Source organism: Centroberyx affinis, unplaced genomic scaffold (assembly GCF_046629955.1).
Source record: "Centroberyx affinis isolate AG114_WGS23_722 - 3 ecotype Tasmania unplaced genomic scaffold, CSIRO-AGI_Caff_v1 ptg006718l_1, whole genome shotgun sequence".
In the NCBI taxonomy this organism is placed as follows: domain Eukaryota; kingdom Metazoa; phylum Chordata; class Actinopteri; order Beryciformes; family Berycidae; genus Centroberyx; species Centroberyx affinis.
Window position 1 is genome coordinate 114,823 of NW_027283410.1, and position 24,360 is coordinate 139,182.

Below are 24,360 nucleotides of genomic sequence, written 5' to 3' on the forward strand. Positions count from 1 at the left end.
GTGAGGTCCACATCCATTCCCACACAAGTCAAAGCCAAGACCAGGAAAAGCCCTGATCTGACTATTAGTGGAGAGGCGACAGTCAGTAAAGTAAAATCAAAGCTCAACTCTGTTAAGGATGCTCAGCATAACAGCGACACCCCATCACCACGAAAGAAGGTTATTGAGCTACAACACCCAAACGGCAAAAGAGCAAATCCTGACAAGCAGAACAACAAGAAGAGAGCGCAGAAACATCCACCAGTAAGGGACCTGAAAAGCGCCCGGCAGCCGAAGAGAGCCAGTGTAGCCGGGACGCCTAGGTCTAAATCCGCTGTGGACTACATCACCTACAAAGACATGTTTCAGGAGATACAAAGAGGGGATGAGGGACCAGCCATCTATGAGATGTTTGCTGGCCCAGTCTATGATAACCTCAGAGTCTCCAGCTCCTCCGAGAAGCTTAAAGACAGACAAGTGCAGTCCGCTCCATCTAGGAAGACACAGCAAAGCCACAAAGTCAAATACAGACCTTTAAAGAAACAACCAGAGTGTAACAAGCTAAGGAGAACCCCAGTGGAGAAGATGGTGGTTTCAACCAAGGGCAAACCAAAACCTGTTTCCTCCAGAGTGAAACCTCGCCTCACACCTGTACCGAGGAATGACACACATATAATGGAGGAAGTGCCCAAGCTGGAATGGCACACAAAGGCTGACTTAGCTCTAGGTGAGGATGGTGAGATTTGTCCCAACAGTGCTCAAGATGAGGGCGAACATCACATGTTATCTATCATAGAGGAGGCGGTATCTAGGTATGGGTCTGAAACATTAAAACCTGATAAGACGATAGCTACGCAAACGTCACACTCTCATGCTGAATATTATAGTCATCATATGCAGGTGAATACGCAAGGAACAATGGGGAATTCATCAGACACCGAAAGTGAAACAGGAGACCCAGACGGACCAGTTCCTCAGCCCGTGTCATCTCAAAGCCCCCTGCAGCCCAAGATCAACACCTGGACATCTGCTAGCAGCAGCCGCACCATGTTGCCAGTTTACCAAAAGTTTCTGGACGAGGTGGGGGAGGGGCCGCTTACTGACGAGCTGCTGCAGTGCCTGGCTGAGGAGCTGATCTCATTGGACGAGAGGGATGTGTCTGTAGGCCTGTGTCCTGAAAACTTTGAATCGAGCAGAAAGGAGTCCAGCAGAGAAGATGCTGCGATGGGAAGAAATAACTGTCCTGAGGTAAACAAACACTGTTGGCAAACGCTTTGGTCAAAAAGAACAAAAGCGTTATTTAGAAAAAGGAAGAAACATTTCCCATAATCACAACCACCTGTTTTGATGAATTATTTAATAGCATGACCATGATTTTTAAAAATCCCACGCCTATTTCACACATTCAAATACTTTTAATCTATCTGCTTTTTCTTTTTCATTAGTGCACAAAATTACAAAAAATGACACACCATAATATTTCATCCAAAATGCATGCAAACAGTGACATTTCTCACATACACATACTGAAATATTTTATCTAAACGCATCACCTCAACCCTGGGAAACCAAAATGATCCCAGTCCCACTAAAGCTTCAAAGTGATCCTGATGTTTTTTGTAGAGTCTGACTACTTCTCAGTTGTTTGGATAATTCAGTTGCACCCTGCATGTTAACAGTCGTTGCCGTCTCACAAAGTTCCTTTGTAATGCTTCGTTCTGTGCATCGTGTCGCAGGTCATTTCAACAGATAATGCAGCGCTCAGTGGCTCAGGGTTGGTAGTAGATGGCACCATCACATGGACAAAGGGGGAAGTGCTTGGCAGGGGAGCCTATGGGACGGTAAGCATACTAATTTCTACTGACAAAATCAAGATGTTGATAGAAAAGGCAACCTCACCTGTGAGCCGACAATCAGTACTCTTAAAAGCTTTAATGAGGCTGAAGAAAGTTTACATGTGTGCTCAGAGAACAACCCTACCTACATTTTTCTGGATGTACTGTCACTATTCAGTCACTATTCCTACCATATAAATGTGCCATCTACCTATTTATATAATCATGCGCTGTAGATTAACAATACTAATAAACAATAAATTAACAAACACTGAAAACATGTACAACAGGCATAGATGCTCAACTATCCCTGGCAAACATCTGTGTCTCCTCACCAGGTATACTGTGGTCTGACCAGTCAGGGCCAGCTGATAGCTGTGAAGCAGGTGAGCTTGGACACCTCCGACCCCGAGGCGGCAGAAAGGGAGTATGGCCGTCTGCAGGGGGAGGTGGAGCTGCTTAAAACCCTTAGACACGGTAACATCGTTGGCTTCCTGGGGACCTCGCTCCGTCAGCATGTGGTCTCCATCTTCATGGAGTACGTCCCAGGAGGATCCATCGCTAGCATCCTGCACAGGTTAGGCTGATTTGAGAAAAAACAACATATTTTACCAATTTTAACATTGTCAAAAAATAATTAATAAAAAAAATGTCCTTTACTGATGACTTTAACACACAATCCCCCTTCCTCCCCTCAGATTCGGTCCTCTCCCGGAGCGTGTCCTGGCCCTGTACACCCATCAAATCATGGAAGGGGTGGCCTACCTGCACCTGAACAGGGTGATCCACCGCGACTTGAAGGGGAACAATGTCATGCTGATGCCCACCGGCGTCGTCAAGCTCATAGACTTCGGCTGTGCGCGGCGCCTCAGCTGCCTCAACCACACCGCCAGCAACAGCGGAGACCTGCTCAAGTCTGTCCATGGCACACCGTATTGGATGGCACCAGAGGTAGATATGGATTTAGGTGACGTTTCATTCTTGAAAAACCGCCATCTGAGCTGAGCTTCCCCAAAGCACCATGACAATATCTTGACTTATGAAGGAAGCTTCACTGGTTAACTAAACTTGAATCGCTTTTATGCAAATCCATCTATTCTGACATTACAGGCCAAACACAAGCTCAAGTTTGACCTGAATCGAGATCTGTAGGCGTCAGTAGAATAAAGACTAAAAGATTTGGGGTGCCTTGGAAATCTATTTTCACACCATACAACATGTTCCGCCCATCCCTAGGTTATCAATGAGACAGGATATGGCAGGAAGTCGGACATATGGAGCGTGGGCTGCACAGTGTTTGAGATGGCCACAGGGAAACCACCGCTGGCACACATGGACAAGATGGCCGCCTTGTTCTACATTGGCGCTCGAAGGGGGTTGATGCCCTCCCTGCCTGACGGGTTCTCAGATAACGCCAAGGATTTTGTTAAAATCTGCCTGACAAGGTGAGACCTCTTGCCCCCTCTGGTGAAAACTGTTAAATATATTCCCCCTTGTTGACTGTAAATTACTTGGCTTAAGACATTTTACCTGCTCACCATCTGCTTCAACTCAACTTCAACTTCAATAAATAACCTACAGCTTAGTTTTGATGAAAAATTGACTTAAGGAATAATTAAATTGTGCGACCAGTTTAAATAATGAATAATTCAATGTGAAACTGGTTGAGTTGGGGCTTCAAGTCATTGCATATTTTTATATTTATAGATGTATATTTGGGAATAGGTCCCCTAACTTACTTTAAGTACTTTTTCTCTTAACTTTAGTGACCAGAAACTACGGCCATCTGCAGACCAACTGCTGAAGCACGCGTTCATTCCCCAAAGCGAGACTAGAGTGAACTCTTGGGAAATGCAGAAGAAACATCGCTGTGCTCACCCAGAGGGACTGTGTGGTTAACATAGAATTGCACCGAGAGGGAGAATGTTTTTGGGTGTAAAGGGACATTTAAGATTATGACATTTGGTGACTCGAAGCACTAAGTAGACTGTAGCGATCGTGGAAGGACCAGCTACCTACGCTGCCGAAAGTGGTAGTGTCATTGGTTGGGGAACATGAGGTCCTACTAAGAACATCAAGAATGAAAACAATGAAGTCGATCAACACTTAAGCCTTCAGTTGTAAAGGTAGTAAATGAGAAGCACTTTTATCCATAGCGCCTGGTGAACACTAGTAGAATCTACAGTAGACAAGACAGCTAGATGTCAGTTACTTTAACCGGGGGGGGGGGGGGTCTTCTGCAATTTGTGCCAATCATGTGAACACCTTGATATTTTTCATCTATTTGTATAACTGTAGGTCTCTTAATTGTCAATAATGTGTAATATATTAAAATTGAGATTAACTTTTTGAATGTGCCTATCAATTGATCTTCATTGCAGGATACATCTATGTATTTTATAAACAGCAAAAGTGAATAAGAGAATAATAAAAATTTGTGCTTAAGAAAAGGCATGCCATCCATAAGTGAAGTGGTTTTTTTTTCATGACTGAATCTACACATCAGTAAGTTCTTAACTCTTAGAGACTAAAGTAACAAGGACATATGCAGAATAACAGCAACAAACAATCATAGAATTTATAATGTTTCAAGGTAGTGGCAATTTTGATGTTTATTTGTAGTATTTAAATGAAAACAAAAAAAGGATGTCAAGAGTTGTGCGCGCCTGACTTGTTTTTCCACAACTGCCGTTATTCTGTGTGCCCAACAGTAAAATCACTTATTGTTATCAGGGTACAAACAAACCAGCCTCATCATATACTCTGCACACTAAAATAAAGGACTAACCAGTCAAGAACAGAGAGGACTTGGTCATGTCCAGACTTGAGAACAATATATTCCGTTTAGTGTATGAAACTGACTTGTGTAAGACAGCATGTGACTAAATTGGTCACAGACAAAAGACAAAATTCTGACCTAATGAGCAATTCAACCAACTGGATGATGATGCCAATGATACAAAAGTGATCACAGATGTCCAGATGGCAGATACTTGAGGTTTACAACATATCCTGTTGATCGGTTTGCATACAGCCAATCAGTCACTGTATTGACAACTCTATTGCTGTGAAGGAAGCCCAGAAGTTGCCTTATTATACTGTATAAATACACTGTTCATGGTTCATTGAACAATCTTACATAATATCCCCTCACGGACTGACATCTACGGGGCTACAGCGCCAAGTCATGAAACTATTTTTAATGCACTTCAAAGCAAAAAGGGTTATGTAAACTTCAATAGCACTATTATTGTCTCAGTTTTTTTTTCTTTTTGAGGCACAGCCTTTGGCATCCAGCTTAAGGTCTTCTTGGAGGTCCAAAAAAATGATTAAATCGGTACAAATTGCATCGCTCTGACAATGTGACCAGTTGGTTTTGGATGTGCCCGTGTTGCGGAGGGGTCTTTTGATATTTCCTGTGATGGAAAGTACAGTACGGCGCCCTCTGTAGGCAAATCAACTACAGGCTCTAAGAAGCACACACCACTGGAATGCTGCAATCATTAACCTGATGATGCCCGATTCCTACATCAACAAGTTACAATAGTCTTTTGAGTCTTTTATAGGTATATAGACATCCTGTTATACTTACAAGCAGCTCCAAACCTGAGTAGTCATGGTATAGCTTTTTTTTTTCTTTAAACATACAAAAACGTATGTACATTTATCTCCACTTTCTGTAAACAGCGAGTCAGCATTCTGCTTTTACATCCCTTTGATGATTGAAACATGCAGATCATACGTACAGTATTGAAGTATAAAAAGAAATGAAGACATGAAACTAATTGTAGAGATGGAACTTAACACCTAAAAAAAAATATCGGCGTCCACTGACTGCACTAAATGGAATTCCAGCAAACAGAACTTAAAACTCATCTCCACCCGTAAGGTGGCTTCCTTCATACAGTTGTAGAAATGTGATTCAATTAAATTACTACTTAAAAAGGAAAAAAAAAATAAGTAAGAAAATGGAGAAATTGCACCTTCCATGCCTTTTATGGTATTTATAATACTTTTGTTTTCCCCTGTGGAGATTTGAAATCATTAGGGATGGACCTTCCCCCGTCAAAATACACACTCAACCACACACACTCATCCGGACCCATTCGGAGACCAAGGAGAACAAAGCAGCAATTTGACATACTAATAGAAAGACAGGATTGAGCATCGCTGCTCAGAGATCTGACCGTCAGGAAGCATAATTTTTCATCTTTTTTTATATCTCTTCTCTCAGAAACTGAGAAGTCCAACAATTCTTTTCATTTTTTTGCTAATAAGTTGTTTTTCTGCCTTTCAATAAAGGGTTTATCATCACATAATGAGTTGTTTTCCTGGGGCACTTAACAGGGAAGTGAGCATAGTCTTCAAAGTCTCGACTGTGGGTAGTGTGTTGCCATTTACGTGTGGCGGCCACGGTCGTCGAGCGGTGGACTCAGTGTCTCTGCTCGCCCACTTCGTGTGCCGATTCACTAGGAGGAGGGAACTGCTGAGAGGTCCGCAGCCCACCTGGGTGTGACAGGAGGGGAGGAGGAGAAACAAGAAGGAGGAGGAGGAGGGGGGAGGGAGGAGGTTAGCCATAGAGCTGTGAGCCAGACGAGACACACTGCAGTACAGGAGAGGAGCAAGGAGGAAAAAAGGGGGAAGAGGAAGATGAAGTACCTGCAGCACCAGTGCCACCCTTGGAGCTTTTGCTCACTTTGGAGCAAGAAGAGGAGGATGAGGAAGAGTGGTGGTTGTGGCTGGCCTCGGGGTGAGCCCTCTTACGGGATGAGGAGGACGAAGAGGTGGATCCAGGAGGTACGAAGGCTGCCGCCTCCACGCCGACCAGTCCCAGAGGACTCCGGAGCAGTGCTGCCCCCCCGCCCGGCCCCTCCGGCCCGCCTCGTCCGTTCCCACTGTGTGTGTGGGGATGAGAGTGACTGTGGCCGTGCTTGTGGTGGCGATGGAGGCCGTGCTCCGCTCCACGGTGCTGCTTCTCCTTGCTCACCAGCGGACTGGAATGTTTACTCTTGTTGTTGTTGGCTGCTGCGCCTTCGTCTGATGAACTGTGGCGCTCGGATGACGAAACCTTTATCTTCATCTTCAGCTCCTCCTTGCCCGGTTGTTCGCTTTTGTCCAGCTGGGAGCTGCCGCCTGATGTAGAGATAGGCAGGCGGAGTTTGAGCGAGCCCGTCCCTTTGTCCCGTTTATCACTGTGGTGGCGCCTATCTTGCCCTGAAGATGAGGAAGGGAGTTTCACTTTCAAAGGGGAGGCAGTGCTGCTGCTGCCACCACCATAAGCATGCTGGGAAATTTGGTGGGGCTGCGAATGTTTTCTGTGGTCTACTTGGCTAATAGAGGAGGGTGCATAGGTAGAGGAGGAGGAAGAGGAGGAGGAATCCCCTCTTGCATCATACTCCGTTACTCCTCCATGCTGCTCCAGCCTGCGTTTCTGTCCAGCGGCTGCCAGCTCTGCAGCATGTTTCTCTCTGTATTTGTCCAGAGACAGCTTCTGAGCCAGAGAAGGTGGTGGAGGAGGAGGAGGAGGCGGCGGCGGCTGGGGGGGAGGAGGGAAGGCAGGCTGGGTTGGTGGTTGATGCTTGCCTCCTCCGCCCCCTCCAGCTCCTTTGTGTTCGTGTTTAACAGGGTTGAATTCTACCGTTTTCTCAGTCCTGTACGGCGGGTGCTGCAGCAAGGAGGAAGAGGAGGTGGAGGTCTGCAAGGACAGTGCCGGCCCTTGGTGAGGAATACTGAGGGGTTCCTGTTTTATAGAGGTGGAGGGGTACCCTGCTTGGCCCGGGTTGGCCTGGGGCCACTCGCTGTGGCCTGCTGGGTTGTACATGCCAGCCATGGCGTCCAGAGAGAGGGGTGCGCCTCCGGAGTTGCCAGGCATGGACACAGTGAAGGAGGGGCCTGCTTTGGAAAAAGCTGGGTTGGAGGAGGAGACTATGGGGAGGGAGGAGTCCAGGGAATGGTCTTGGAGCATGGAAGGCCCGGCAAAGGAGTTGTCTGCCTGGGTGCCATCTCCCTTGGGCTTTTTGGCAGCTTGTGTTGCCTAGAAGGAAGAGAGAGGAAGGAGATGTGTTAATATGAGGATGTGAAGAGTTTAATTTGGTTTTAAGTAGCATTTGGCACTCTGAGGTGAGTACTTAGACCTCGGAATGAAGTCTGGGTGACTGGATCTTCAATGTATCTTGAGTGCATTTACAATCTGGATTTTTGTGGTTTAGCTTTGTCCAATTATAATATAATTAGCACGATGCATAATGCTCCATCACGGTTACAAAAATGTAAAATTAACTATATGTAGAATTATAGCCCCCCTCCTGTAAGGCCCATGATTAGACCATCTAATCATGGACCTTGAAATTGTTTGCATGATATGTATCCAACTAACAACCGTTTTTACACTGTCAGCAGCACTAGGATAAAGACATGCAGCCAACACCAAAAATTACCCAATCCACCAAAACCCCAACAAAAAACATCTAACAATAAAAGGTTACAAACATTTTAAAAGGAAACATTTGTTTACACTGTAGGCAGCATGGAGCAGCCATGCATCTTACCCTCCAGTTTCGTATTCTCTTTAACCGGCTGGGCGTCTTCTCCAGAATCTGCAGGAACTCATGAGTCAACTCTACAAGTGTAAGACATAAATGGAGTCATCACACTACTGAATGACAGAACAAAATGTATTACAGCGTGACAAAGGTGATACTCCACCACAAAATTCAAAAGCACAAGACTATTTGGCCAAGTTCAAAGAACATTTCTGCTGTCCTCAATTAACACAATGAAACTCTGTCCTTTGTCTCATTTAGCTATACTCTCACAGGGATGTTGTTTACAAAGATGCTGTTTACAAATACTAATATTGATAAATCAATATAGTCCAATACATTATGGCAATATAAAACACATTTCAGTCTCACCGTCCAGCAGCTCTAGAGTGACTGAGTTGTCCACATATTCCCACCAGTGTTTCCCATCAGTGGAAACGGGGATCTCCCAGTTGGACCACTTACACGCCAGGTGGATACACACACAGGCGATCACCGTGGGCTTGTACTGGAGGCAGAAGGTGGTGAGGTGTAGACTGTGTGTGTGTGTGTGTGTGTGTAAGAGAGAATGAGTGCGTGTGTGAGACAGCATGTATGTGTATGAGTGTGTTGTGTGCAGGTTCAGGCCAGGCCACCGTCAGGATTGGTCACACATGTGGAGAAGAGAGAGAAAACACAAGAAGGAGCAGACAGCATTAATTCACTGGCAGCTTTGTTTGCAAGAGTACACAGAAAACAAACACACCAGCAGAATGTTTTGTTATACTTGAAACTGATCACACACCTGAATAATTCTACAACCAAATACAGGTTCTGTAACATCTCTAAGAGCTTAAGTTAATGATTTATTAGAACCTCCAAGCAAATAAAGGCGTGTAAGGTTAAAAGTAATGTTTGAATTGAGTGAAGTGAATTTCAAAGAGCTTGGCTGGTTTCAAAGGTGGAGCATGGGGGGTGGGGGGTGCAGCAGCTAAGTGTAGGCGGCCCTCTGTCCAACACACTGGATCCTAAGGCAACGCATGTGACAGTTGCATCATTGTAAAACTAAGCGGTGCGGGGCTGCTCTTACATGCTCCTCTGTGGGGATGCTTTAAGGTCTCTCTTGCTACGGACTGCATGACAAAGGATAGGCACTAGTCCTGACAATATTAGGGGTTCACTGAAATGTGTGCACTCATGGCACTGTAAAGAAAGCTTTGGATGAAAGCGTTCCCCAGATGGAATATGTTAGCTAATGTCACCTAGGACTCGAGGACAAATCATCATCATTGATGAGTCTAACTGTGTGCTATAACTGTGGAAGTTCAAAGGGTCATACAAAAATAGTTCATGGTTAGACATTAACAACAACATTGCACATTACAACTAACATTAAAATGAGAATAGACAAACGGCTACCATCCAAGTATTTACCACAGAAATACAGACATCGACTGCTACAGAGACAAATAAAATCACCACTGAAGGCTTGTGTTCTTTCTTATCAAGTTGGGCACAAGTTCATCTTGGGCCAACCTAATATAAATCTGATTAACATCACATTATTAGCACTGAGGCAGGGATTTTTTTTGGCAGACAGTCAGTTCAACCCAATCACTTATCCAGGCACTTAAGCCATGATTATACACTTATAAATAATGTGATATGAAAGATCCTCAGGGCAAGTCTGGTCCATGTAATATCTAAGTTCAGCAGCACTCTGTGAGACTTACAGACATTATCCAAGTCTCAGGCTGCAGAACTAGCCATCACTGAGCGCTGTGTTTTAAAATGCATCTGGTAAGAGCTGGATGGTAACCTTCGGCACAGAGACAAGTACAATGTCTGGAGTCTGGTATTTCAGATTACATTACCAGTAAACAAAGCTATCAGTCACAGCCAACCTTTACCAGCATTTGACTGATGACTGCAGTTAATTTCATACCTCCGTCTCAGATGGATTTATATCTTACATCCTTTGATTCATAGGAATCTTAGTTTTCCTGACTAAACTCAAAACAAATCAATATCAGTCAGCGTACTTCTGGGCCGTTTTAAGAACATTCCTTGGCTCCTGCTTTCACTCTTTCAATAAATTATAGCAAGAACTACGCAAGCTGGGTGCGAAATGCCCAGAATCGTTTGCAGTCAGGGTCCAGACATTGTACATCAGGTTAACTAATGTTCAAAAGTTTGAGACAAAAACTTTAAAATTAATACCAATCCCTTTCTACAACAGGCTAAAAACAAACCCTTTAAGGACCCAGTCTACCTACTAAAAGAAATGTCAAGGAGGTCGTTTTTTTCCTCACTTCAGAATAAATAACAATCACCAGTTGCATAAAACACAAGCAGGTGTGGTCAATACACAAGAGATACTCTATGCTTAAGGAATGTGTGGATGGATGGACATTGCAGGTCCTTAATGGGTCACTATCAACATGTTTTCATTTTCTTATCTTTTAAATAGGCTAGATTTATGCAAGAAGGCTGTTGAACAGCTAGAAAAAATGCGCATGTTAAGACAAGCAAATACTGCGAAAAGTGAAAAATATTTCAGCAGATACTGCATTTTGCACAAATGAATATGAAAAAGGAAAAAAAAACGAATTTGCGGTACTTACCGGAAGGACCTCTACGAAATGTTTACATCTGTGTAATCTTTAGCTGCTATTCAGGCTACCAAAGTGTCTTTCTTTTAGACATATGCACTTTTTTCGCAACCGAGCAAACGTGTGGGTTTCAAGCGCACCACTACACTTCACATCTTGCATTCAACCCATCTGTGCCAACTCTTGGTCCCTTGTACAATACACCGCACTGCAACCGGGGCCGGTAACGCTACGAGCCACCCTGACCTGCTCCCCTCAACCAGGGGAGGGGAGCTGAGGGGAGGAGGCAAGCATCCCAACAACCACCGGCGCAAGTAGGGCCCGTTGGACACTGAAAGGGTAACCTGCATTACAGGAAGCTATGGTGTGCAGTCACAGTGCAACAAAGGAGGGGCAGGATAACAACCTGTTGGTAGCCATGAAATAGGAAGTCTGTGCCAGATCCTTGCTTGCTGTGAGGGAAGAGAGAGAGAGACAGACAGGGAAGAAAAAAGAAAGAAAACAAAAGATTACTGTTTTTGTCGACCAAAACAATTGGATTATCATTAGGAGAGGAGCTGATTTGTTACCTTTTAGTTCATTTCGAAAACACTGATTAAGCCAAGGCCAAGACTGAAAATAACATTCAATGGAGGTTGTTTGCCAGTGAACAGTGAGATGGGAAAAACATCCTAGCCGACAGACCAAGCTTAGCATCAAGGAAATGTGAAGTAAGCTGGATAATTATATAAATTAAGCCTGTAATATGATGCGAATTCATCACATTACTGTCTAACAGACAATGGAAAATAAGGAAAATGGTAACAGAAAATTCTTTAACCCTTGAGCTTTCTGGCAACCTCGTGAGGAAAGACAAAAACAAACACATAAGTAAAAAGACAATCTAAGAAATCTAAGGTCAGGCAGGGAAGTAAACAATAGCTGTATTTATTGTTAATTGTGAGCTGGAGGGTGGGTCAAGGGAGACAATTATGAATGGAAATCCACTTATATTACATAAGTTGCAAGCATAGGGTGAATCATTCCGTTTATTAGTAATATCAAGCCAGCCCATAAACTGCTGTGTAGCGTTTTAAAAGACTGAGGTCGGACAGAGTGTGAAAGACGACAGGTGGGCAAACGATAACTGGCTAGCAAGCCTGGTCACCTAGCTATGTGACAGGAACCAAACCGTATCATACTGTCTAACAGACAATGGAAAATAAGAAAAATGGTAACAGAAAATTCTTTAATCCTTGAGCTTTCTGGCAACCTCGTGAGGAAAGCCAAAAACAAACACATAGGTAAAAAGACAATCTAAGAAATCTAAGGTCAGGCAGGGAAGTGGCCTTTCTTTCCATTCTAGTGCTACGGCCACACTGTTTACACAATCCAAGTGCAACCCAGAAGCAGACCTTAGGCCGTCAACCAAAACCACCATGGAAGGCGTCAGTTTCTGAGATACAGTATGACACTGCGAAGCACCAGTCAAAACATTTAAGATAAACATTTTGCTCCTGATCTGAGCAAAACCTTGCAGTGAAATCTCAATTTCCATACGCTTCAGTCCTGGACTTGGCTCAATCTGTGCCAAGAAATCAAGTCTTTCATGTAAAGTTGCTATGTCACATAAAGGGACAATGGACTCGAAAGGTCATCAACAGAACAGGTGTGTGTGGTTATGTAAACATGAAATCAGCAGGATTTTCACCCCCCTCCCCACCCGTATCTGAGGTGGGACAGACAAGAGCAGAGGGCACAAAGAGCAAAGAAGGAAGCCTCTACCTCGCACTAGCTGGGAACATTTCACCACATCAGTGTGTGGGTGTTCAATAGTAATTTCAAAGCCTGGAACAAAATACATGACAGGTGAGTTCAACACAGACACAGTTGGGAGGTGACATGTCATTTTATGCACAAGCAAATACATCTAATTCAGAACATTTTCGACTATCAATTCTGATTCAAATAAGAAAAATATCTATAAATGAACAGTTGGACCTGATGTACAATTCAGTTAATTCGGCCGGGTCTAAACAGAGTGCAATCAAATCAGTTCTGAATGTTTTCACTCTGAATGACAGGTATTTATCTCAGTATTGCACGCATTTTAAAACTGCACACACAGATGGTTGCAGCTGACAAAAAATGTTGTCATGGTGACTAAAGCACTGAATGCGGAGATAACATTTGGCAAGATTCCCTTGAAAACTCCTCTAATAAGACTTTATCGGTTTCCATGGCATACGACGAAATGAATATCGGCACTGAGAGAGAATGACATGTCACCTTTACATGATTTACTGAAGAAATGTACTTGACAAGTAACCCATTCGGCAGCTGATAAAACATTTCACTCAACAGGCTTTGATAAACAAATCAACAGCGGTCAATCATGCCACACTCTTATTGATAATGATAAGCCGATGATAATGATTATGATAAACAAAGCGCTTTCTCTCTCTCTCTCTCAAGTCATCCACTCCAGTCACCATTACTTACCGAGGGTCTGCAGCACTATGGTTTCAAGTATCACCAGCTCTTGAGCTTGCTGGAGGTATGCCTGAAGTTTGATAGACAGTCATTACATAACAATTGTAATGAGTCTATTAATCAAACCCCCTAACAGCTGATTTTAAAGTGCCAAAACTCCACACAGAGAGGCTCTGTTTCTTTTAATGTGAGTGGTGGTAGGTGGAGGTGTTCAGTAGACACCAACATCAGGCCAAAACAGGCCAAATAAGCCCTTTGGACAAGGCAAGGGAGCTTTGCACAGCCAATCAGACATAGGCAAACCATGACCACTGAGAGAAGTGGAAAGACAGATGCAGAAAGGAAGATCATTTTCAAACCTACAATACCCAGATCTACCCGAACTTACATTACTTTTTGTGTCTAGCGGCGGTTCTTGGGGGTTTAGGCAAGCATGTGCAACTTTGATCACATGTTCGAGTTTCCGAGGTTGCTCTTCCACTTTTGCAGCAAGGAATAAGGTGGTTGGAGAAATTATCTGTAAAAAAAACCCATTGCATTGAGGCATTACAAAATAAAGCCCTGTACTGACTAAATGGTGATATATCCAAGTCATATTCTGACGGGTAAAATATAGCCTACATCAAAAGCAATATTGTGGTATCACTGAATACTTACATTTCTATGGAATTTGGTGAAAGAGTGGTGCATATAAAATCTATGCATGTAAACAATAGCTGTATTTATTGTTAATTGTGAGCTGGAGGGTGGGTCAAGGAAGACAGTTATGAATGGAAATCCACTTATATTACATAAGTTGCAAGCATAAGGTGAATCGTTCCGTTTATTAGTAATATCAAGCCAACCCATAAACTGCTCTGTCGCGTTTTAAAAGACTGAGGTCGGACAGAGTGTGAAAGACGACAGGTGGGCAAACGACAACTGGCTAGCAAGCCTGGTCACCTAGCTATGTGACAGGAACCAAACCGACATCATGCCAGCAACACAGTGACAACATTGGGTATTAAGTTATCTGTCCTATTGAAGCTAATCGTTGTTTTTTGATTAACTGAGATCTTACAGGCCGTAGGAGCGAGACATATTTATTCAATCGATACGGGGTTGCTGAAGGACTAGCGACAGGCTAGCGACGCTAGCAAGCTCGGCTAGTGGCCTTTTCATCGCCAAGCTTCGAGGGACACTGCCGTTATTTAGAGTGCTAGAAAGCCAGGGAAAACGTAAATGACATCAACATTGCAGATAAGGAATGCAAAAAATAACGGTAACTAAGACAAAAATATAACAAAGCGTCCCAAACCCCTTGTCCGCTAACCTCCGCAGCCGGGTTAAATTAGCTAGCTAAAGGGCCCACACCGAGAATGAGCGCCATGTCTGTCCCAGCCTAGCCGAATGAGAGTTTGTTTACAAAGGATACACGTTGAGTCTCTGGCCCATGTCTTGGATCAGGTTCGCCGCCTGTTGCCGGTAGGAGAGCTCCCGGTCCGGTTCTACTCCACAGCGGCGAGACGGCGTGTTTTCGAGTTGCTCCCGGGTGAAAAACCATTTCGACGAAGACCCCCGGCACGCCGCCATTGCTCTCCAACATTCGCTTAGGGCATCGAGAAAGCGGACGTGACGCCAGTTGGCACAGGAAACAACAAGCTACTTCTTCGATGGTGGTGGATTTGAAACCCCGATGTATGCTTCTTCTTTTTTTTTTAAATACAATTTATAACCACGATGTAGCAGCAGGTGAATAACCTATTATTGTTTAATTCTATCATTAATGCCCTCCAATTCTTGGTTTAGCCTTAGTGTGTTTCCCTCGGTATCTTTGAAATTAGTGCATTTTGTTTTAGTGTGACTTCAAATTAGCAGCCTACAAATCATACCATTATTATAAATTAGCCTACATAATATACAGAATGTCTTTAGGCCAATTGGATGACACATGGCTTCTGTCAGAGATTAAGATAATAATCCTCATTATCTTTGTCTCTGTTCATCATCAATGCTGATTGTGAACCCAAAGTGTAATTAATGTTCAACACTATCCTCCTGAGACACTATACATACAAAATATGGTTGCCTGCATTTTCTATTCCCAGAGGCACTGATGTGGTTGTTGAGTTCAAACAAATAAAGCAATTCACAAATTTGAATACTGAAAGCATTTAATTAAATACATTTTTATCCAAACAACAATAAAATAGGTTGTATCTACTGTACAAGATAACACAAAATATATTTTCCTTGGAATTATTAGAATGTGTAAATGAAACATTTTCATTTAATCCTTGTGTGTAGCAGATGTATCTGCTTTTCATGTTACTCAAATTGTTCTCTTTTGAGGCCCAAAAATTCCAGTGCGTTTCCGGCAAACAGCTTATCCTGCAATACAAAAGTGTACAAACCATTTTAAGATTTTTTCTATCTAATCACTGCCTTTTCTGTACCCTCATTTATCCTCATTTAAAAGACTAAAGAATGACTCTAGTATTTACTATTGACCCTTAACAAGATCTGCTTGCTTGTTATTGGGAATCACAACTCCATTCCCCATGTTACAATACATGGTCAATTAACCTCTGAAGACTAGCAGACTTAAAGACATTTCTTCCAAAAGTCTTCCAATAACCAATTCCAAATTACAGCACTGTGTCCTTTCCATTACTGCTAATAAGCCTACTTCTTTTCTGCTTAACCTAGCTATGATTTATCCGGTGTGCTATAAAGTAAAGTCATTGCCATGTCTGTTAATGTCCCTTGTCATTTAATTTTACAACAATTCATGGCAATATAATTATGATATCTGCATTGTCTGCATGTAGGAGAGGGACATAATGTTACCTTCAGTTTCTCGTCAAACTCATCCATGGACTCAATCAGTGATCCAGGCTGCAGCTCGCCCAGCGGGAATGGATAGTCTGTTCCCAGCATCACTTTGTCCTGAATGAGGAGTAGATACATGTGAACTTGGCCTTAGACTAGCTGAATATCCCATGATTCTTGTAGCGGTACTACTGAACAAATGATCATATACATAATGTATATATTGGTAAAACTGATGATGGTATCAATAGTTACTATATATATATATATATATATATACTGTGTGTGTGTGTGTGTGTGTGTATGTGAGTGTGAGAGAGAGAGAGAGAGAGAGAGAGAGAGAGAGAGAGAAAGCTGGTTGGTTGGTTGTCAAAGTTGGATGAGCTTGACCAAACCATCCCTGCCATAGCCTAGAAATTATTTATATATTAATATAATAATATTGGCAGCGTCATATTCCCTCGGTGTCTTCACTAAGCTGAAAGTGTGAAAGTCAATGAAAGACCAACAGTATGGCACGGCTGACAAATGAGCAGCTCACTTTTCCAATAACATCGACGAGCAGCTTCAGGGCGACGGGATCGTGGACTAGGGAGTCGGTGTAGAAAGAGCCGAGGTATTTCCGTGGGTTGATCTTGTTGTCCACCGCACACAGGTCAGGGCGAACCCTGTGGCCATGTTCAATCCTGCCTATGGTGAACGGGAAAGAGCCACCTGTAACCAGACAAGCAAAACGCATTAAAGGTCAAATAACAACACGCTGTGGCTCATAGTATCCTGTTGCATCCTTGTGCTCTTAAACGTTTTGCACAGTAATATCAAGCAACATTGCAGTAGAATGCCCACCATTCTTTAATAATAGTTTAGTGCTTATATTGATTCTGCTGTGACTTTCTGAACTGAATTTGAAATATCTGGTCTCTTCTGTACCTCCGTGAGCAAAGCAGACCTTCAGTTTAGGAAATCTCTCGAAGACGCCGCCAAATATCATTGAGCAAATAGCCATGGTCGTCTCTGACGGCATGCCTTTGGGAAGGGAAAACACAACAAAACATAATTGTTGTTTTCACACTGCACCTTAAGATAAGTAAATGTCATCTTTATTCTACTGTAAATGTCAATTTTTCAAATACAGTATAAGTGAACAGTATTGTAGTCGGGTTATAGTTGTTCGCAAAATTCCCCATCTGCATTCCTTTAACTTGTTTCATGTGCATGATTGACCAAACATGATTTTACAGCGAAAATGCTATAGGGAAATCCAGCTTTTGGGCATATAGTGTTGGGTATGTTTACTTCTGTCCATAAATAATAGTGGGTCCAGTGTTTAGCACTGTGTATTTGCTTTTGGTTTAGTTTATTACACAATGTTCATTTAAACACGGATCCCAGCAGAACAGCAGACAAGGAGCTGGTATTTTCTCTAGACAAGGGTATTTTATTTCCTATCGACTGGACCAGGGGGCATATTCAATATCTCCTGCTCCTCCTCCTTCTCACTCACCCACCAGCCAGGGCAGCCAATACTTAGCCATCCTCCCATCTGTCTGCATGTCCCACGGGTGGACGAATATGGAGCAGTTCAGCTCCTCAGCTGTCTGCATGGAAGACACATTGCACATTGCAGTGGGCACAATCTGGTATGTCCAAGGTCAGTATTTCTTGATGAATGAGTATGCATGCTTTACATACAGAGGGATGGAGATAAAAGTATAAAAGAAGTGTAACCTAGCTGACTGGTTACTGTACATCAATTCCTCTAAACAAAAATGTAGGTACTTAATTAATCACTGGTGTATTATTGCATAACGCTCCATTGGGATCTTAGTAAGCATGTACTACAGTATACAACGTCTCACAGCATAGACAGGATAGAGTTCAGGGGCGTTGAGGTCCCAGTGGTTGATATGCGAGCCAATCTGCACCCCAGGGAAGCCCAGCTCCTTCACACAGCGCCTCAGCTCCAGTGCAGCCAGGTCGGGGGCCTGCATGGGCAGCGTGCCCAGACCCACAAACCTCTTGGGGTGGCTGCGCACCGTCTGGGCCAAATTGTCATTCAGGAGGACACAGAGATCCAGGGTGTCGTGGGGTTTGGCCTGTGATCACAAATCAGGATTAATCGGGTAATAAGGCAAGGGGAAAAATCTATGAAAGATGAATTACATTTAATCACACCTATGCTTCATCTAAGAGGTGTTGATGTTTATAACTTGAGTGCAAAGTAAAAAAAAATAAAAAAAATAAAGCAGCTTTGCAGACAGACATGGGCTGCTGTGGTTAAAAATCAAGAAGATTGATGTGTAATAGAAATTTAAACTAGACTGCCAAAAATATATTGTATTCTGCTCTTCTCTTCTTTTTTAATAGGAGTGGATAAGTGCAGCTCACAGTCAGTTGGGCACAAGGAACACTATTCGGTTTCAAGTGTTGCACACACAGTAATAAAATATGATTGCCCCTTTTTATCAGACGACATTTTCTCTGACTAAACGCATACTTACCCAGTAACTGAACATCACAGGAACGGTGGAAAGGGCTTGAACTGTGACACCTGGATGTTATAAACAGAAATATCATCTTCAGGCAGGCACAAGCTATGAAAAAGGCTGTGTCATAGGAGTTTTTGCTGTCCCTGTATTTAATTTAATGACTGTGCTTATACCATGTTGATCCATGTCTTGTATCCGTGCGTTTGCATCCCAGCAGTTTTCCTGAATCACTCGGAACAGCTTGCCATCCCTCATCATCTTTGCTTCACCCTGGGAAAACAAAACAGGACCTTGGCACCATTCACATGCTTCATTGGCACTGCTGCAAAAGTCTGCAAACTTAATATTGTCCCTAGTCAATTTTAATGTGTGGCACAGTGCATGGACCTGCTGCCTCTCAAAACCATGACCACCAGTGTGTGGGCCAAGGACATTTTGTAGTGTAATCTGTTTTTATCTGTTAACTCTCCACTTCTCCCCTGTCTGAATAAAACAAGACTAGGTCAAAACCTAGTATATGGCTGGACCATGTATGAGTGTGCCACGTGCCACGGCCGACCAGTGGTGTAACTAACTCCGCTGTTGACGGGTTAAAGTGGGATTTGGCAGGTCGGGGAACCCTGTTTCGGAGGGGGGGGGGGGGGGGGGGTTCAGAAAAAAATAGTAATTTAAAACAAATTTCCTGCATTTCTAGGGGCGGTAGATATATAATTGGTGGGGGGGGCAGAAAAAAATAGTTATTTAAAACAAATTTCCTGCATTTCTACACCACCTAACCTCTTGGATTAAGTCAAGAAACAGCAACCCTGTATAATGTTAACCAAAAATGTAAAATTATGTTATATTACTAGATTTCAGCATTTAGGTGCTTACATTCATGATCTTGCATAGGCATACTAACCTAAAAAATCTATTATTGGGAATCATGAGAAAGTTTCAGAGCGACAGACACAAAGCGTCCCCGTAACCATAGCAACTCACTCTCACTCCTGCCTGCGTGAGCGAGAGGAGAGGGAGAGATGCAGAAGAGCCGCTGACTGAGATTACTCTGTGCAGCATGCATGGGAATAAATTACAATATAATAATTATATAATAATAATATAATATATATATTAATATAATATAATAATTTGTGTATATTTCTCGCTATTCAGATGGTCTGAATAACTCGCTGCTGAGCTGTGCTGCTCTGTCTCGTCTGTCCTGCTGTCAGTTTCCTTTTTTCACGTCGCGACATTATCAGTTATGAATTTGTTTTTCACTGCGTGAGAAAATGGACTTGTGGCGTGAGAGCGTGTGATAAATGTCAATTGCGTGAGTCTCTCGGTCAATGCGTGAGAGTTGGCAGCCCTGTGAACTCGCTTGTCATTATTATTATGTATGAAACTGCCAATCAGATTTATTTACTTATTAATCGAAGGTGCCAGAACGCCGTTCCGGATCGTTCCGGCCCACTTTAACCCCTGGCTGTAGACTGCTAATACAGAATAATAGTCCATACATCCATACTGATCGTTCCAGTGCGTCCCGTCTCTCTCTCCACCGCTGTCGTCTCCACCCACGGCGCGCATTGATCCTGCCGATCCAAGCGCCAGGCGCTCTGTTACTCGTCGGTGCCGAAAACGCTGTTCGCCGGACACCAGGGGCGCATCGTCGTCGGGACCCTGGCCGAAATCTCGGCCGGATCAGTGGGAACAAATCGGCGCCCAGCTAGCGTCACTGGCCGTAACCGTGGCCCCGGGAAACTTCGGGAAGGTCGGCAATAAGCCCTCGGCGTGATGAAACCTCCATGCTTGTTTGTGTGTCTCTCTCCCCCGACAGAACAGAGGGCTTCAGGTGGACTGAGCTCGCGCATATGCATCGACATAAACGGTGATATGATATAATTGTATAGATTCTACTTTAGCTTCAGCTTACATGCATGATATTGGTCAGCCTGCTTACTGTGTGGGAGAAACGGGCTCCTGATCTCAGCGGAGAAACTAGACGGCGGAGAAAACGAAACTGAAATTTCTGGCTCTGTGATACTATGATGTGCCACGTGCCACGGCCGACCAATGGTGTAACTTGATCACTCAGTCACTCAGTCAGTCAGTCAGTCAGTGACAGACATTCGCGTTTGTAGGGCTGGCCCCGCTGTTGTGGTCCAGCCAAAAACTGCCCAGAGAGCATCTGCTCACACATTCACAAGAATGAAAGCAAGCAAGAATGGATAAATTATTTAATGTTCTTGGCTGATTTATTTTGAGACCTATTCTGGGTCATTTTTATCAATTCATTGTTGCAATTTGCAAGCTTGTTAACGTCTATGCCTTTTAGATTTCACAACACTTGAAAATGCAACCACATGATGGCAGCAGACAGCTGATTACTGTTATATGGACAATAGAACAATATGAATGAGAATGAGATTTTTCATTTCATTTACACCTCGCATCAAAATTGACAAAAGATGTGTCTATATTCTGTGTAAACAGGATCTCAAGCTATATTCAAATACAGGAACAAATACACACAATAATGATTGGACACTGATTTAAGCATTAATGGTTGTAAATCCCCTCATCTTGGGTGTATTCACACTTGTGTTGTGGTTTGGAGTCTTCTTTGGACAGACTCTAGATCTGTTTTTACATCTGCATCAGGACTTTAAGGGCAGGTGAGCACCAGGCATGGCTTATGTTTAGGATGCACTGGTGTGACACATTCAAGTATGTGTCTTATGTGCAGTTTGCCGATGCCAAAAGCCCAGCGTCTGACGGCAAAAGTTGCATAGCCTGAGCAGCTGCCTGGCTCTACTGTGTTCTGCTCTGTTTGAAGTGACTCTCTCTGCTGATACAGTGGCTCCATGCTGAGTTCTGCAGCTGTTCACACAGCGAGACCCGGGCTGACGGGGCCACAGGGCTGGGTGCAGCCCAGGGAACCTGCTGGGTCAGTACACCTCATACACTTGCATAAGTGCACCAGCACACACTCACACACACCTACCGCAGAATTGGCTTTGTCCCAATGCTGTGCCCACATAAACACACACACAGTGTGCATCGCCTTGCATGTGCATTTTGAACACATGCTGTTCAAAAAATTGTACAGTGTGACTCACCTTGCAGTGATGGTGAAGCTGGACAAACCCGTCATAGCCATACCTCTGAAACACATACAACACTCAGTGATTATGCTAAACACAACATTGTGCAGTTTTACAAATATTCCATACAAATACATACAAAGCACATTACGCTGTGCATGGGATTACAGATCTTGACTTGAGATCTAAAATCTCTTAAAGTAAACATTAGCATGGTTCCACAACAGGGCTGAGCAGGCCAAACCAGGACAAACTCACTCACTGAAGTGCCTCAAAACCAACTGGGGCTGCAACCAACGATCAATTAATCTATCAATTACTTAATCGATTAATCATTTAGTCTATACAATGTCAAAAATAATGACTAATGGCCATCACAAGTTACCAGAGCCCAGAGTGATTCTTAAAATTGCTTATTTAGTCTGACCAGCAGCCAAAAAAAACCCCAAGGTATTCATTTTATAATGATATGAAACAGAGAAAAGCAGCAAATCTTAGCATTTGTGAAGGTGTAACCAGTAAATGTTTGGTATTTTTACTTGATAAATGACTAAAACAATTAATCGTTTATCAAAATTAAAATCAATTAATTTTCTGTTGATAAACAAAGATGGCAGCGTGATCAGTTGCAGTGGCCTCTCCGGGTTCAGTTTGCACCTGAGCCTGAAGAAACGATATTTCATGTCACAGTGTACAGTCTATGTATAGTTGGATGTATATACAGTATATGTAGATTTATGCAACTGAGATGACAATAAAGTGTAACTTGAACTTGATTAATCGACTCATTGTTTCAGCACTAAAACCAGCACATCTGAGTTTGCCCGGGCCCTGTAACCTCCACTCGGCCCTGCTGTGGAACAGGGGTGACTCATCTTCAGGGGTTCAATGTTCATCCCGGAGGACTAACACCCTGGATCACTCAGAGGGAATGCCATCTGAGGCTGCTCAAATGTCGACTCATATGCATACAGATGAAGCCGCAGATGATCTGGGCCTACGTGAGCAATAGAGCCGGCAGAGCCCCGTTTCATATCCCTGCAGATCAGCAATAACTGCATACTTTGTTGATGCAACGGCGAAGCTTCAACTTCTCAGAATGCAAAGTGGGTTTTATGCCCTTCAACTTTTCAAGGAACTCCTGCGATGTCTATGACTTGCGGTAGCTATTTCATTTTTTTTTTCATTTCATTTTAAACCCGCTGGTTTATTGAACTATAGGTCAGGACTAGTGGGTAATTTGTACAAATTCGACAAGGGAGTTGGTGGAAGTGAAATTGTCTCCTCTGGCCTTTTCCCTCAAATGTAGTGAGAATCAGGGGAATGCATTGACTTTTTTTGTACTAACAAGAGAATGCTATCTCCCGTCTTCTCTCCTCAAGTTACCCACCTGGTGAGAAACCAAAATGGATCTTGAACCTGCTCCTGGTTGGCATTAGCGTTAGTAGTGATACTGTAGCCTACATTATTGGATTACATAACAGACTCAATTTTTATTTGAGTCAATAAATTTCAGCTTGCCAAAACTGAAAGCCAAACATCTCAGCAAAAAAAGTGTGATGGTGTGAAGTTACTTTTTAAGGAATATCACTAATATCTTACAACTCCAAACAATATAAACAGTCATCATGATCAACACACATTACTCTGCCTAAATAGAAAGCCAAAAAACTTTAGAGGAAATGTGCCTGGAGAGCAGGTGGGAGGTGAGGGCACCAGATGAACTCCCCCCTCCTCTCTGCCACAGAACATGGGCAATCATTAGCTCAAGCCAGGCCTCCATATTGACAAAGACATATAGGAGCAGGAACAGACAGGACAGGGAAGTACAGGGCCAGCTCCAGCTATTGATTAAAGTTTAACCAGCCGGAGAGAACACAGATTTATGGAGTGGACTGTTAAACTCCTCACTGGCACTCATGTCAGTACACCTTTTCTGGCCTTTAATAGCATTCAATTCAATGAGGTGTAACGTGGATAATGGGCAAAGTGTGTCAGCAACAGAATGGACAGAAGAAGTAAACATTTTGCCTGGTAGGTAGATAGACAGTGTGTAATTACGCACGCTGAGGCTCCAGGGGATTATGCAATATGCCTTGAATGATCCCTCCTATTGCCTACCTGCTTCAGATCGGGCCATTCCTTCGGTAAAATATGATTATGAATGTCAATCTTCATCCTGGTGATCTCTTTACCCGCGAGTGAACGTGGAATTCTGCTGCCAGCGATTTAGAACACAGACTGCGCGTAAGCCAATTTTACAAACGTGAGCGAGCTGATTCCCCGCCCTCTGCAGAAACCAATGACCGACAGGTGAATGAATGGCTGCTGGGAATGTCACTGCTTCACCCATGTCATTCATTACTTAGCCTATAACCCAGGTTTAAAGCCCGTGCCGTATGCTATTAAACACTATTAAGCCCCTATAATGTGGCCTATCAGTCCGCAGTATAGCCTAATAAGCCCAGATGATTTAGTAGGCTGTTTTTTTCATCACTTTCATATTTATATATAATGCAGCATCTCTCTCTGAACAGGATGCTATGGCTGCC

At 43.3% G+C, this 24,360-nt stretch overlaps 2 protein-coding genes across 5 annotated transcripts; both read right to left on the reverse strand.

Annotated features, from left to right (window-relative positions):
* Positions 1 to 4,416: 4,416 nt before the first annotated feature.
* On the reverse strand, positions 4,417 to 15,004 carry LOC139638997 (cyclin-T2-like). Of its 4 annotated transcripts, none has more exons than XM_071513032.1 (10): positions 14,834 to 15,004; positions 14,077 to 14,158; positions 13,808 to 13,936; positions 13,429 to 13,489; positions 12,712 to 12,774; positions 11,354 to 11,399; positions 8,729 to 8,892; positions 8,363 to 8,433; positions 6,474 to 7,848; positions 4,417 to 6,320 (listed from the first exon to the last, which is right to left on the reverse strand). In XM_071513032.1, the coding sequence occupies exons 1-10, from the start codon at positions 14,989 to 14,991 to the stop codon at positions 6,247 to 6,249; spliced, it is 2,223 nt and encodes a 740-aa protein (XP_071369133.1). In that variant the 5' UTR covers positions 14,992 to 15,004; the 3' UTR covers positions 4,417 to 6,246. The 4 variants fall into 4 exon arrangements, 3 of the variants coding, with proteins under 3 accessions (XP_071369133.1, XP_071369134.1, XP_071369132.1); XM_071513033.1 differs by having other exon boundaries at positions 6,226 to 7,144; positions 7,211 to 7,848; XM_071513031.1 differs by having other exon boundaries at positions 6,226 to 7,848.
* A 654-nt stretch (positions 15,005 to 15,658) lies between these two features.
* LOC139638998 (2-amino-3-carboxymuconate-6-semialdehyde decarboxylase-like) lies at positions 15,659 to 24,032 on the reverse strand. The gene is made up of 10 exons (XM_071513034.1): positions 23,930 to 24,032; positions 21,824 to 21,868; positions 18,893 to 18,989; positions 18,732 to 18,781; positions 18,090 to 18,326; positions 17,735 to 17,828; positions 17,161 to 17,256; positions 16,772 to 16,944; positions 16,249 to 16,347; positions 15,659 to 15,789 (listed from the first exon to the last, which is right to left on the reverse strand). Exons 1-10 carry the CDS (start codon positions 23,984 to 23,986, stop codon positions 15,727 to 15,729), a joined length of 1,011 nt encoding a protein of 336 aa, XP_071369135.1. The 5' UTR covers positions 23,987 to 24,032; the 3' UTR covers positions 15,659 to 15,726.
* Between the last annotated feature and the right edge of the window lie 328 nt (positions 24,033 to 24,360).

Bases quoted from the DNA above. Each gene is read 5' to 3' on its own strand.
- LOC139638997 (XM_071513031.1), bottom strand. From the start codon at position 14,991: ATGGCGGCGTGCCGGGGGTCTTCGTCGAAATGGTTTTTCACCCGGGAG. The intron at 8,434-8,728 runs GTGAGACTGAAA...TTACACTTGTAG, and splicing joins CACTCTAGAGCTGCTGGACG to AGTTGACTCATGAGTTCCTG. The intron at 7,849-8,362 runs GTAAGATGCATG...TCTTCCTTCTAG, and splicing joins AGAGAATACGAAACTGGAGG to GCAACACAAGCTGCCAAAAA.
- LOC139638998 (XM_071513034.1), bottom strand. From the start codon at position 23,986: ATGAAGATTGACATTCATAATCATATTTTACCGAAGGAATGGCCCGAT. The intron at 21,869-23,929 runs GTAGGCAATAGG...TATGTGTTTCAG, and splicing joins AATGGCCCGATCTGAAGCAG to AGGTATGGCTATGACGGGTT. The intron at 16,945-17,160 runs GTACAGAAGAGA...GTCTGGTTACAG, and splicing joins GGTCTGCTTTGCTCACGGAG to GTGGCTCTTTCCCGTTCACC.